The sequence below is a fragment of the Pinus tabuliformis genome, chromosome 6, assembly GCF_031772625.1.
Source record: "Pinus tabuliformis cultivar Carrire ecotype Pingquan chromosome 6, CPIR1, whole genome shotgun sequence".
Taxonomy (NCBI): Eukaryota; Viridiplantae; Streptophyta; class Pinopsida; order Pinales; family Pinaceae; genus Pinus; species Pinus tabuliformis.
In genome coordinates this window covers 1,575,505,922-1,575,521,471 of record NC_142292.1, presented here as the reverse complement: position 1 = coordinate 1,575,521,471, position 15,550 = coordinate 1,575,505,922, and the positions used below count along the sequence as shown (strand labels likewise).

The 15,550-nt window shown below is 29.7% G+C and overlaps 1 protein-coding gene across 1 annotated transcript; it reads left to right on the top strand.

The window, feature by feature from the left end:
* Positions 1–269: 269 nt before the first annotated feature.
* Positions 270–15,298, top strand: LOC149264812 (uncharacterized). The gene is made up of 12 exons (XM_089400920.1): positions 270–885; positions 1,247–1,449; positions 1,688–1,885; positions 2,168–2,239; positions 2,986–3,081; positions 5,828–5,907; positions 6,094–6,169; positions 7,224–7,434; positions 10,136–10,332; positions 10,584–10,695; positions 14,283–14,372; positions 14,514–15,298. The coding sequence occupies exons 1-12, from the start codon at positions 270–272 to the stop codon at positions 15,296–15,298; spliced, it is 2,736 nt and encodes a 911-aa protein (XP_089257046.1).
* Positions 15,299–15,550: the final 252 nt, after the last annotated feature.

Sequence of the window (15,550 nt, the reverse complement as noted above, 5' to 3'; positions counted from 1 at the left end):
GATATCCCTTGATGTTTACAGACATTTCCTTCTGTTTCCGACGCGTTGAGTTGTTTCTGCGTATTTCTGGTTAAAGTCCCGTTGCATGCCTAATTGATATCTTGGAACACTAATTCTTAGGTGTTCTTCGGCAAATTCCAACCTGCCAAGACAGATCAGATTCTCATGCAGGGTTCGCTTTGCTAAACATATAAATAAAGTTGTTTGAAATACTGCAAGTATGTGTGAGACAATAGTTGAATCGAGAAGAGTGGAAGAAATTAATTGAGATGGAGAGAATCGGTTGTGGCAAAAGGTTTAAGGGATTTCCATTCAGAGCGTTTTATGTGATTTACTTGATATTGTTCATCATAACAACCGTGTGCTGCAAGGAATGCACAAACGTGCCTCCTCAGCTGCAGTCCCATACTTACCGTTATGCGCTCTCTATTTCCAAAAATGAAACGTGGAAAAGGGAAGTGTATTCTTCATATTATGGTAACGGTCACGCTCATGCCAACGGTCAAGATCACTTGATTCCGTCTGATGACAGTGTTTGGGCTACCTTGATTCCTCAGCGAAAGTTGAAACAATCTGTCAGTGCCGAAGAAGAATTGCGGTGGACGATGCTATACAGGAACCTAAAAAATGATCGGAAGCTGCTAAATTCTTCAACAAATAGTAATGAGGGCTCAAAATTTCTGCATGAGGTTCCGTTACATAACGTTCGCCTGGATCCAAATTCACTCCATGGAATTGCTCAGCAGACGAATTTAGAGTATTTGTTGCTGCTGGATGTGGATAACTTGGTCTGGAATTTCCGGCAAACAGCGGGTCTCCCTTCTCCGGGGTATGCTTACGGTGGATGGGAAAGCAACTCATCCGAACTCAGAGGACATTTTGTAGGTCAGTATCATCATTATCTATATTTATATATATTTTACTTTATTGTGCTTTACGGTTCTGGAGGTCAATATTAATTACATTTACTGAAACTTATTTGTGTATCAATATTAGTTACATGCACCGAAACTTACTTCCGTCTAAATGAACCGGTTACCTTTCATGCGGAATTTACTTTCAGGCAGCGAACCTATCTGTCAATTTTAACGAGACTAAAACCGGAACAAAAAAATAAAAATGTCCAGCTACACCCACTTTCTATATATATATATTAATCCTCACGTTACATATATATTAATAGAGAATTGTTTGTCCTAGCTTAATTATTCATTCATTCAGTTAATTTTTAGCACTGCTGTTGCAGGGCACTTTATGAGCGCAACAGCAAAGATGTGGGCAAGTACTGGTAATGACACTCTGCGGCAAAATATGATGTCTGTGGTTACTGCACTGGATGAGTGCCAAAAAGCAATGGGAACCGGTTACCTTTCAGCATTTCCCTCCAAGTTTTTTGATCGTTTTGAGGCCATCAAACCTGTTTGGGCCCCATATTATACAATTCACAAGGTAGTATAATAACATAAAAAACCCCCAATATTTTAACAGATTTTGAAGATCTATTTCTTGGTTAATGCCCAGTTCATGTTTGCAAAGAAGAAAATGTGATGTTGTCATGGATTAATTTTATGTAAGTGTTGGAATTAGAATCATTCCTTATCGTTTTCCTTTTAATGTGGGAATTATAGTCATTCCTTCTCGGTTTTTTTAATGTGGGAATTAGAATCATTCCTTTTTGTTACAACAGATCATGGCAGGATTGCTCGATCAATACACTTTCGCTGGAAATGCTCAAGCATTCAATATGACGGTGTGGATGGCTGATTACTTTTACAAACGTGTACAAAATGTGATTGCAAAATACACAATAGAAAGGCACTGGTATTCTCTTAATGAGGAAGTCGGTGGAATGAATGATGTCCTCTACCGTTTATACACATTATCTGTAAGTTCATTTCTTTTATGCAATTTTTACACAAGTTATTGAACACCAGCTCATTCTCTTTCTCTTTCCTTTTCGGAGTTGTTTCCAAATTCCATGTTCTCTTTTCTATTTTGAGGCTCGTTAATGAAATGTCAGACAAATAGTCCCTTCCTATATGATTTTATCCAAAAATAGTTTAAACACTCTTTTTCTATGAGTTTATTCTTGCGTGAAAAATCTATTTAGAATGTCAAACTAGAAGTTTCAGAGGATCAGCTAATTAGATCTTCATTTTGAATTCAGGGAAATGAGAAACATTTGGAACTCGCGCACCTTTTCGATAAGCCCTGCTTTCTGGGAATCTTAGCTCTTGCGGTATGCTCTCTATACCCTTACATCCACATAAATTATGAGCTGGTAAGGAAAGTCGTGTTTTAAATAGAAGCCTACTTTAATAATGACAGATGGAGGGAACCCAAACCAAAGGATATAGAAATAATGAGACATGAAGGACAAATGGAATGGGATGAGGAAGGAAAACTTAAATTAGCGACTGGCAAATAAGCAAAGCTGATGTCTTAAAATAGATACAAAGACACGTGTACACGAATTGAGTTTATGGAATTCTATAATGAGACATGAAGAAAAGTTCTAACCTAAGAAGGAATATTGATATTAATAGATGGACAAGGAGCTCCTTAATACTGCTAATGCTGATAACTGGATTGTATGTGTGTAGAAATGGGTGTCAGTTCTGCATGTGGTATGTCAGTATATTATACTGTCACGAGGAAGGGATTGTTCAGCATATACATGTTCATGATTATATTTTTTAACGTTCTATATATTTTCGAACAAATACAAGTCGTGTATACATTAATAGCGATGATATGCTTGCATTAAGATTAATAGTTTAGTAACCGGATAGTATTTAGTAAAGGACAACCGCTTTTGTGGAGTGCTCTGTAAAACGGATGAAATATTTGAGTTCGTCATTCATAGTGAGCGCATAGCAGAAACATTTTAAGCCTAAATTTTTCATATGTACTGCATTTTACATACATACCTGTCTGGCGCCCAGCACTGTCCTTTTGATCTGATTATTGTAAAACTTGTTGCAGGCAGACAGCATTTCTGACTTTCATGCGAATACACACATCCCATTAGTTGTTGGTTCGCAAATGCGGTATGAAGTCACAGGTGATCCAATTTACAAGGTAACTGCTTGTGCCCGAAATAATAAGTTTCACAGGTTGGAAGTAAGTATAGCGCATCTCTTATGCTTATACATGTGGCAGAACCCTTTAGATTGCGTGCGATCTTCGACAACTTCCTTCTAAGAGTTTCAGAAATGTGACCAATGATTGAGAGATAAAAATGCAATATCCTGGCAGTGGAGAACTGAAGAAGTAATTTGTATTTATTGAAGAATGTTCTGACATGGTTGCGATACATTAGTAATTCTGAAGTACTGAATCTTGTATGTTGTTTGCAAATAGACAATTTATTTTGCAAGTATAACCGAGGCTGCACAGGTAGGTAGATCAAGTTATATAGTCTATTGTAGGCATTATTCTGGTTAGTGTAGCAACACCTCTCCTACTTGAAATATCTCTACCTAGTGCAGCACACCCCCTACTGCTTATACATTTGTCAAAGCACTTTTGAATCCCCAATTATATCTTAGACAATGTCCTTTGTAGAGAGTGTAAACTCATAGATTTCCGAAGCTGCGATGAGTTCCAAATTGATACCAATGACTGAGAAGTAAAAAGGAAGCTTTCTATACACTATAAGTGTAAGTTTAAGAGTGAGGCTCACTTTTATTGAGTAGTGTCTTGTTATGATCTCGGTTTAAGGGGTAGACTATCTTTATTGGTGAGTCTCAGCTTTTGTTAAATCATAAGAATTTGGTATATTTAGCTTGCAGGTTGTCTGATATACTCCTGGTGTTAGCTCTTGCTAAATCATAAGATTTTGGTATATCTGCCTTGAACAAGGAGTCGTCTCCCCTTATCCTTGAGTCTGGGCTCTTGCTAAATCATAAGAATTTGGTATATCTGGTTTGCAGGTTGTCCGATATACTCTTGGTGTTAGCTCTTGTTAAATCATAACAATTTGGTATATCTGGCTTGAAGGTTTTCAGATATACTCTTAGTGTTAGCTCTTGCTAAATGATAAGAATTCGGTATATTTAGCTTGTAGGTTGTCCGATATACTCTTAGTGTTATAGTAGCAGTAACGAAAATTGATCCTGAGTCTTCCTTAAATGAGTCCAAACAATTACTGATTCACGAAACTTCCCTGAAATGGGTAAAAATGTTCTGACAGGATTGGCATACCTTAATTTGTTCAACAATCTTCTTACAGGGTTTCATGCTTCAATCGTTTTTAGTACTAATTATTATAGATTGGAGATAACAGCTATTTAACCTTTTTAAGACACTGAAGGCTACGCTAATTTCTTAGTTTATCATAGGCGTAGGGGACTAGTTATCACATGTGTTTGGTCATAATCTACCGTTGTTATAACAACAACTACAAAAGTAATATGATTGACTTTGCTGTTGACCACAGAAAGAATTGGGCTCTTCATTTGAGCTCCAGTTTAAAATCCCCAAGGTCAATTACACTAGATGAGATAACTTGATTCACTTGTAATTGACGTCCCAAAAAAACCCTAATATGGTAACCAGTCACCACTGAATGTGGACCGCGATCCCAAAATGGCAGACTCATAGGAGAAAAGTTTTCTTCTATATGGATCCACAGTGATCATTACCGTCATACTTAAAAAGTGCTTGCTTGTCAGGTTGAATATCCGGAACACAATGACTGTTGCGAGCCACTTAACCTGGCACCTTTTTTTACATCTGGATCACTAGTATTCTGTTTTTTTGGCATATTTATTCGAGTCTTGAGATAAATCAACTCTTAACTTATGATAATTTGAACAGCGGCGAGTCAGAAGAATTTAAGTTTACATCAATTTTTAGGGCCAACTTTTTTCTTATTAAATTCTTAATGAGTAATTTTTATAATACAAAGTGTAGAATATTTTGTCACCATCTATTCTATTTCTCATAAATTCTCAGATATTTTACATTTATATATAAAACATATCTTTTATTTTTTTATAAAATGATAAGCTATTTCCATATATCACTTTGCCTCTATTACTTAGAATGAATTGGTTGTCAAGTTTAAATTCAGTTTTTTTTTTATGTTTTTGAGGAAGTTTTCATTAGTGATTTTGATTTTTTAAGATTCTCTATTGTATATATGTATTATGGATTGTAACTTATACATTATCATAATTCCATTTTTTACATTTCCCAAAAAGTAAATACTCATTTTTCAACTAACTTGTTGAATTTCTCAAATTTTTTATATGCTATTTCTACCATCACCAATATTATTGATGAAAACTTATATATTATCATAATTCCATTTTTACATCCCAAAAAGTAAATACTCATTTTTCAACTAACTTGTTGAATTTCTCAATTTCTTTTACATGCTATTTCTACCATTACCAATATGATTCTAGCCTCCCACTATACCTCACTACATCAAATAATTCATGGTCCCACTATACCTCACTACATCAAATAATTCATGGTACAATAATACAATGGTCTTGCATCAGCTCCATTATCACGAAAAACAAGTTTTTGCAATGTAAACTTTCTTAGATTAATGACAAAGGCGAAAAACAAGTTTTGCAATCTAAACTTTCTTAGATTAATGACAAAGGTGTTTCATTGAAGTCACTTATGAACGCAATATATTTAGAGTTAGGTAGATTCATTTATTCATCAATTATTTTATATTTGTAAACACAAATCTTTTGATTTTAATCGCACTTTCAGAAAGTGGAATATGTAAATTTAATGGGTAAGACATACACTTTTTTTACACAATTCTTAATTTATGAGTGTTTAATGATGGTTTTCTTTTCAGGGAATAGGCATCTTTTTTATGGATATTGTCAATTCATCACATGCTTATGCTACAGGTGGTACATCTGCTAGTGAATTTTGGTAAGAAATTTATTTCTATAAATTATAAAATTAAGAAATTAAAATAATAGATTATATTATTGTTAGTTATTATTAAACTAAATTTCATTTAAGTATTTTTGTTTTGTTGTGTTTTATTTTTGAAATAAAACTTATTAATTGAATTTGATTTCCTTGGTTTCATGTGTATATTTAATCCTTGAGAAGGACTCCTCCAAAAAGGCTAGGCAGCACACTTAGTACTGAAAATGAAGAATCTTGTACTACTTATAACATGCTCAAGGTATGTATATAAAATATATCGTTTTCTTTTAATATGTATAAATTGTATATATTATTTTATTTTTAATAAAAATAAGAACATTACACTTTGAATATATCACTAAATTATATTATATTAATTACTTTATTCATAAATTTATATAAAATATCAATATTTAAAATGATTATAAATAAAACTTATATAGTAATTAATATAAATTTTTAAATGTAATAAAATTTTACTAAAATATAAATTATTATTATAAAAAGGAATTATTGAACATGGACCAGTTTCACTTTTTATTTATAGAAGGCGTTGTACGCTTATCCATGAGAACAAACAAACTACATTGATGTTTATCTTCCCTGAAAACGAACAAACCACATTGAATGGCACTATCACTTATTAACATTAGACTAGCCAAAATATAATTATTGATAATTAAAATTTAAGATAACAAGTTAATTACAAATAAAATAAGAGTAGAAAATATATATTTTAATAATTATTTTTTAAAATCATGATTATATTTTTATATATTAATATAATATAAAATAGATTTTATTTTGATAAAAAATAAAAAATAAAAAATATTATATTAAATTTTTTATATAAATTAATTAAAAATATTTAACAGTTAAAATATGGAATATTAAAATTTAAGATAACAAGTTAATTACACATAAATGAGAGCAGAAAATATATATTTTAATAATTATTTTTTAAAATTATGATTATATTTTTATATATTAATATAATATAAAATAAGTTTTATTTTGATAAGAAATATAAAATTAAAAATATTATATTAATTTTTTTATATAAATTAATTAAAAAAAATTTAACAATTAAAATGTGGAATAAAATATAATTTTAATATTCAGAAAACAAATATAAATAAATTGAAGTAGTTTTAAAGACTAACGTGGATTATAATAGGTTATGCAGCTATTCATTTTAGTCTTCCATACAGAAGTAAAAAAAAGCGCTTATCTTATTTTCTTCTCATCCTTTACACTAAAATTACGAAAGTTGCATACGTATATGTGTTTATTTTGATTGTTTTTATTTACAGGTTGCTCGTCACTTATTTCGATGGACAAAAGAAATGACATATGCAGATTATTATGAGCGGGCTTTGACAAATGGTGTGCTTAGCATTCAAAGAGGGAGAGAACCAGGCATAATGATTTATATGCTTCCCCAAGAACCCGGAACCTCCAAAGCTGTTAGCTATCATGGTTGGGGCACACAGTATGATTCATTTTGGTGTTGTTATGGTACAGGTAAGATTTTCTAATTGTACTTGGAATTCGTAAATCTTTTCTGTTGAAGTGTGTTTGCATTCTTTCATTCTCTCACAGTTTGGTTTAATCATCCAGAAAAACTTATTTGATAATTCCAGTTATTCGATTTTTTAAAGTTTTATTTTGTGCGAAGATATTGTTTTGCGTATTGATGTGTTACTTGTACATCGAAAAAGGGTAAAACTGAAACACAGCACATCAATAGCCAGAGCCATTGATGTTTTCGTTTTTAGTTTTTTTATTTCATATTCTTTTTAGGGGTATTCCTGGTAAATGATCTCTAGTTTTGGTGGGAAAAGGAAAGGAATAGGACTAATATCCTGTATAGCAATAGAAGTATTTTTATTGGAATCATTTTCATCATCGATATGTTAACTTGTGTTAATACGCCGGAACCTATTCTAAGTAATAAATTTATATGAGTTTTAAGGATGGGATGGTTAGCGAAACATCACTTTTCGTCCATCACTTGAATATCATGTTGATGTTTCCATTATACCCAAAATCATTAATATTAATAATCATCTAAATTTATAACATGAAGCTAGGTCAGGTCATTCGTAAGGTTTTTATTATTCCACGTTAATATTAACATTAATAAACATTTAAATTTATAACATGGAGGGTCATATTCACAAGGTTTCTATTATTTCATACAATTGATGTTCAAAGATACTAACACAAGGTTTTTACTATTCCATATTCTATATTTATATTAATATTAATAAACATTTAAATAATTTATAACAGGAAGTTTTTACTATTACATATTCATATTAATATTAATAGATATTTAAATTTATAACATGAAGGGTTATATTCAGAAGGCTTCTATTACTCCACGTAATTAATATTCAAAAATACTAGTTCAACTTAACAAATTTAAAATAAAATAAAATAAATAGATTACAAAAGAAATGCTCACCATATCTTCAACCTAAAATAATAATATGTTATTTTTACCATTAAAGCTGCAGATGATTCAGTCTCCCACCACCTAAGTAGTGTTCTTATAAAATACTGAATAATAGTCTTGCATGCTTCAATTTCACTCTTACCTTTGAGACACATGAGTTTATATTCTCTAAACATCATGTCAATTAATTGTTTAATCTGACCAACACTTAGATTATCAATATTCCATTCTCAGTGTGATTCTGGGAAGAAAGTATGAGCTTCAGGAAACTTGCCTTTTCCTTCAAGATCTAAGAAAGTATGAGATTCAGGAAACTTGCCTTTTCCTTCCAGATCTCCTTCAAAATCGGGTGCAGGATACTTATTGAACCTACTTTGCAATGGTTCGTATATGGGAAAAATATGTGAATCAATTCATTCTTTTCTTCTTCTTCTTCCTTGAATAAGGAAGCAATGGTAATTTTTTCTATAGCCTCTGATGTTTCAACAGAAGATGTGGCTACTTCTTTAGGAAATAATGTTGGAAACTATAGGATCTTGAATCTTGATACTCCTTTTGTATAGAAAATAAGTGGGGACTGGTTTTTCAGCTTTTGATAAACTCATTTTTTCAACTCTTTTAGTCAAACCTGTTATCAAACTTCTACTATCTTCTCCTCTACTTCTTCTATCTTATTCCAAGATTCTTTGGCATAAGATGTGACAACAGATGAAGAATTGTACATCATTGAGGCTTTTGTTAACCTCATTTAAAAAAACTTGAACAGTATCAAATTGTTCCTTTATTTCAACAGATTTTGCAGTATTTATTTCTAGGCCCTTGATTGCAGTGTTGGTCCAGTTTATCTGTTCACTGGCCTTTTGGATTCTACCATCTATTCCCAAAGCATTGTCATCTTTTTGGACAAGCGGAATGGCTTTTGCTGCATTCTGGTTTTCACCAATAATGATTCCTCTGTATGGGGAAAAGTAGTGTTATTAATATAATATTAAATAAAAAAAATATGTTATAAATTTCAACAATATAAAATAATTGCAAATCACAAAATAGTTACAAGAATCTTCGAACATTTCTTAAACTATACTATTTCCTAGGATTTGCAACTAGGTGATATTGTTTATACATTGGCCAATAAAGTTGTATCATAAATACAATAAATATCATTTGAATTATGAAAAAAAACGGTATTTTATATTTTATGGGACAGTCCAGCTATGCTATATCATCCAAAAATGTCCAGTCAACAAAAAAAAAGAGTGCGAAGTATAAAATCATTATTTATAATAAGTAAGAAAATAACAAGTAGATATGCAAAAATATAGTAATATAATTGATTAAAAAGTCAATATAATTTTTATATATAATAATTATTTTGTGTCTGTTAAGTTGTGTAAGTATTTTAGGTATTATATTAGATTTGGTTTGTAGTTTGAGAAACCATAACACAAAAATTATATTAGCTTTTAATATGGTTAGAATTTTGATTAAAAAATTCTGAACGAGCAACTTTCACATCAATAACACTTTATCACTATCTCATGAACTTTATATGCAATAATTTTTAACAATTATTTATTTTAATAAATAAATATAATTAATTTTTTAATGTTATAAATTATATGGCTTTTTATATATTTCTTGATAGACGCTCATGTATTTCTCAGAATGAGACAATGAAACTCAGTTTTTGCGCTAATTTATGAAACGGAATTCTTATCAACGAAAGACATACTTTTCCTCTTATCAAATGGCCCCTTTTAACAGGAATTGAGTCATTCTCAAAGCTGGGAGACTCCATATACTTCGAGGAAGGCGGCAGTAATCCTAGCATATATATTATACAATTCATATCTAGCACACTTACATGGGATGCAGGAGGAGTCACCTTGAAACAACTGGTGCAACCATTGTCATCATGGGACCCAGTCATGCGTTTAACAATTGAGTTCTCAAGACTGAAGGTAACATTCGATTTTTAGCTTCATTGCGACTGAACATAGCATTTGTTTTAATTTATCCATTGCATATTCATATAAAATATGTATATAAGATAGCGAAGTCTTTTAACATATACTTTCTCCATTGCTAAAATTGGGTAAGTGTACGGTGTCTCAAAACCAATTGGTAACTGCTAATAGCGAATATAAATAAATGCTTAAGATTGTTGATAGCTGAAACCTGACCATATGCCTTTTTGTCACGGTGATCAAAGACTTCGCAGTCGGAGGCTGTGTCTTCTGTTAACATACGAATACCATTATGGACAACTATCGACCGCGCGCATGCAACGCTCAATGCAGAAAATCTAGTACTGCCAGGGACAGGTGCGAGAAACGACTTTCTGTGCTTTTGTTTTTATTTTATCTTTTCTCATCCTTTACATATATTCTACTACCGTGATTGTTAAACATAACCAATAAAAACTGCTTTCAAGAAATCAAACCAGCTATGTCAGGAATTTATGTAGAGGCAAGCTTTCACAAAAGCAATCGTAAGAAACCACAGGAAATTTTGAGAAAGATCTCCATGTATGATATTATTAGTTAAGCAACCGAAGCACACCAGTGGTTCAATAAATCCTAACTACGGTATTGGATTCCTATACATCCTTTTGCAAAATGGCACCTCAGATCTAATGCCATATCTATCTTTCTGCCGATAAAAATCTTATTAATACAATAACAAGTATCATGTGTTCATGATGATTATTCCTTTGAAGTGTTGAGCTTTTTAGAATGCCTCGCACATACATTTATGCTAGTAAAAAGAAAGATTCAATTGATTTCAATATATCCAAAATTATAAAAGATCAAATATATAAAAACAAAGTCCACTATCTAATATCACTTCTCTGTCACATAGTTAGAGTTATATTTTATTTATTTATGTTTATATTAATTAATTAATCAATTAATTCTAAACTATCTTATAAGAAACAACAAAATCTATCATTTAATATCACTTTTATCTCACATAGTTAAAATTATATTATATTTATTTTTATGTTTATATTACTTAATTAACTAATTAATTTCAATCTATCTCAATTTATATCTTAGTGAAAGAAACAATATTATATCTTAGTGAAAGAAACAATATCTTGAAAATCAAATATATAAAAGCAAAATCCATCCTCTAATATGACTTCTCTATCCTATAGCTTGAATTATATTTTATTTATTTTTATACCTATATTAATTAACCAATTAATTTCAATCTATCTCAAATTATACCAAAAAAACAAAAAAAACAAAAAAAACACATAGTTTTGAAGATCAAATATATAAAAACAAAGCCCATCCTCTAATATCACGAATCTATACCAAATTATACCGTAAGAAGAGAAACACAGTCTTGATAAAATATACAAAAACAAAGTCCATCATCTATTTCACATAGCTAGGATTATATGGTATTTATTTATATGTTTATATTAATTAATTAATTGTAATGAAAATAGTTTCTAAACTCCATTATCTAATATCACTTCTATTTCGCACAATAATATCACTTCTATGTCACACAACTAGGGTATTCATTTATATGTTTAATTAATTAATGTCACACAACTAGGGTATTTATTTATATGTTTATATTAATTAATTAATTGTAATGAAAATAGTTTCTAAAGTCCATTATCTAATATCACTTCTATGTCACACAATAATATTTAACGTTATATGTTATTTATTTATATGTTTATATTAATTAATTTGTTAATGGTATGAAAATAGTTTCAAATAACTAAACTTATATGTTATTTATTTTTATATTTATATTAATTAATTAATTACCATGAGTATGGTTTTTCGAAGAATTATTATCTCTTTAGTTTATGTTAGATTGTATTTGTTTTTGCATATTTATCTTCAATAATTTTTATTTAAATTTAATTAATAATTTAATATGCATTAAATTTTAATTAGTTATAATTTTTTTATATAAAACCATTCAATAAATGTAAGATGAATATGTTATACTATATTATTAAACATTAATTCAATTTTTGTAATCATCTAACATTAATACATTACCATTTAAATTTAAAAATAAAGCAGAACTCAATTCGAGTTAAGGATCCAGTTACATTTTTGTTTTAACTTATATTCTAAAATTATTGAAGATTAGTATATATTAGTAAAAGTATAGAAAAGTTAAATATTATGATTATTTCTAATTTAAAAATTATATTTGTAGATTTTAATGTGGCTGTTTTTTATTTATATTCTTCAATTTTTAATAGTTTTTGTTGGGTTTATTTTTTTTATAAATAAATTTTTCAAACAAGTATTAGAAATTTATGATTCATTTTGTATGTAATTGGGTTGAGAGGCTCATTTTACAACTTATTTTAAGGCGATGTGTAAGTCTCTTATATCTCCAATAAAATAAAATAAAATAAAAATAACAAAATTAATGTCAATTCAAAACAAAAATGAAAATACCATATACATAAATAAATAAAATGAAATACAAGTCAACATAAAAAATAGAAAATACTACAAATTTTTAAATATTTTTTTAATTAAATATTTATAAAATAAATCTTTAAAAAGAAAAACCATATCCTATAGATATATTAAAACTTTTAAAGACATAAATATTTCCACATAAAAACTGTAATATTTGAAAATGTTCATTTTGGTATACTTTTAACATAAATTTTGTTATCACATCATGTAATTTTTTTTATTAAATCTAATATTATTATTATTCTTATTATTAAATCTAATATTAATATTAGTATATTATTATATTAAGATTATTAGATTTAAGAGATATAGATTAATTATTTGAGGAAAAAATTGCATCTAAACCCTGATCAATCTATAGCTAAATGAGTCTAAACTAGTATATTTAAAAATTATTTTTTAATTATTTATTATCAAATTAATTAAAATAAATTAATAAAAATTATTAAAATAGACTTCATATGAGCAAACAAATGTGTTTTATTAAACTAATAAACTTATTAATTTTAAAATTATTATTTTGAATTACATATCTATAAATATTAAATTTAAAATATAAAAACATATTTATATATAATTTTACTTTTTAAAAAAAATCGTATTATTTTATTTTTATAAAATTTATATATTATTAATTAATATATTAATTATATAATTTTAATTATTATTTGGTTCTCTATTAATTTTATATATCAATCCATTAGTAATTTAAAACAAAACATAATTTTTTCAGCTATTTAAAAAAATACTATTTTTCAAATATATTTTATAACACTATCAACTACAATCTTAAATGCCTTTTAAGCTTAGCTTCACTATCCTTCACAGAAATTCTTAACCACGTTTCTCTTTTAATAACAATTTATAACTTAAATATTTAATGAAATTTCTATTTTATCTCCAATTTGCTGATGCGTATTGCACTCTTAAATGCCTTTTAAGCTTCGATTCACTATCCTTCACAGAAGAAATTTATATTTTTTCTCCAATTTACTAATGCCTATTTTTTTGTTACGATAATTGTTTTTCATATATGTTTCCATGCGTGGAACTGTATTCTTCTATGCATCTCTCCCCCGTGGAAAAATGCAATTCTATTTAAGTTGTTTCTTTGTTATCTTCTGTGGCATCATTGAAAATATTGCTCCTCATACTAGATAGATTATGTTTTCATTTAGAAGATTTATTTTCCCAATACGAACAGCATTCCAATTTACAAAAAGTATGCTAGTAAATTGATTAATTGCTTGACATTTTGAAACTACTGCTTTTCCTCCCTATTTACCCTGTAATGCTGAATGCAATAGATACATGACTGGAAACATGCTTTTCTTCTTATGATGCGCCTGTGCAGATAAAATCTTTCGAAGATTTGGAAATTGAATTTAAAATTTATGAATGACATAACGAAACTTGGTCTTTACTTTGTCGAATTGCAGGAAATTTTTTTACAGTTACAAGGAAATGGATACCAGGGGACAAGTTATCTTTATCGTTTCCTGTTAGCCTTAGGACTGAGGGAATAAAAGGTTTGTCGATTTGATAAAACGCTAACGTTTAAAATTATATTCTGGCAGTATCTATTCATTAGTCGAGAAATCGAAGCATAGCTAGGAATTTTGAGCTCACCTATGATACTAACCAATTATAATTGCTATTTCTTTTAATAGATGATCGGGCTCGGTTTCAATCAGTTCAGGCAATTCTGTTTGGCCCTTACCTGCTTGCTGGCATGACTAATGGAGACTGGGACCTAAATATAGGAAATGCGACTTCATTTTCTGATTGGATCACAGCCGTGCCTGCTGGCTATGCTTCTCAGTTATTCACCTTCAGTCAAGAATGGAAGATATCTGGTTCAAGTGAATCCAACAACAATACACTTGTTTTAGCATACAACAATAGTTCGGAATCAGTAATAATGAATTCTTTTCCAGATGAGGGGACAGATAAAGAAGCTCATGCTACTTTTAGAGTAATAGATTCTGATTCAGAAAATCCTCTCAACAACACAAAACATTCGTATTCGGCCATGGATTTAATGGGAAAAAATGTTTCTCTAGAGCTGTTTGATCGTCCTGGAATGTTTATCGCTCACCAAGGAATCGATAACAATTTGAATGCTTCACAGAAAGGTGAATCAACCATTTTCAATGTACTCCCGGGATTGGATGGGAATAATAATTCTCTCTCTTTTGAGTCTGCAAACCTTCCGGGTTGCTTTATATATGGAGGGACAAATTATCAGGTGGGGCAGACTGTTCAATTGCAGTGCAAGCCTATTGAAAGTGATTTGGAATTCGACCGTGCAGTTAGCTACATTGCAAACGTAGGGATCAAAACATATCATCCAATAAGTTTCATTGCTAGGGGTTCAGGAAGAAGTTATCTTCTTTCACCACTGCTGGCCTTCAGGGATGAAACTTATACGGTGTATTTCCGTATCACACCCTGATCCTTTTATCCTAAACACCATTGCAACTAGATTAAGGCAGATTGGGGCCATTTTATTTCAGTTCTCCCACGTTGTACACATGAATCTCTGTCAAAACTTCAGTTCTCCATCGTTGGATACATGAATATCTGTCAAATCTTTGCTGACCACTGTGATAATAAACTTCTTTGGACACATGAATCTCTGTCAAATCTTTGCTGAGGACTACTCTGATGATGAACTGTATTTTGAATTTCGTGTATGTTAAAATTA

Excerpts from the sequence above, each read along its gene's own strand:
- LOC149264812 (XM_089400920.1), top strand. The coding sequence starts at position 270 with ATGGAGAGAATCGGTTGTGGCAAAAGGTTTAAGGGATTTCCATTCAGA. Across the intron at positions 1,450-1,687 it reads CATATTATACAATTCACAAG|ATCATGGCAGGATTGCTCGA; the intron begins GTAGTATAATAA and ends TTGTTACAACAG. Across the intron at positions 1,886-2,167 it reads ACCGTTTATACACATTATCT|GGAAATGAGAAACATTTGGA; the intron begins GTAAGTTCATTT and ends TTTTGAATTCAG.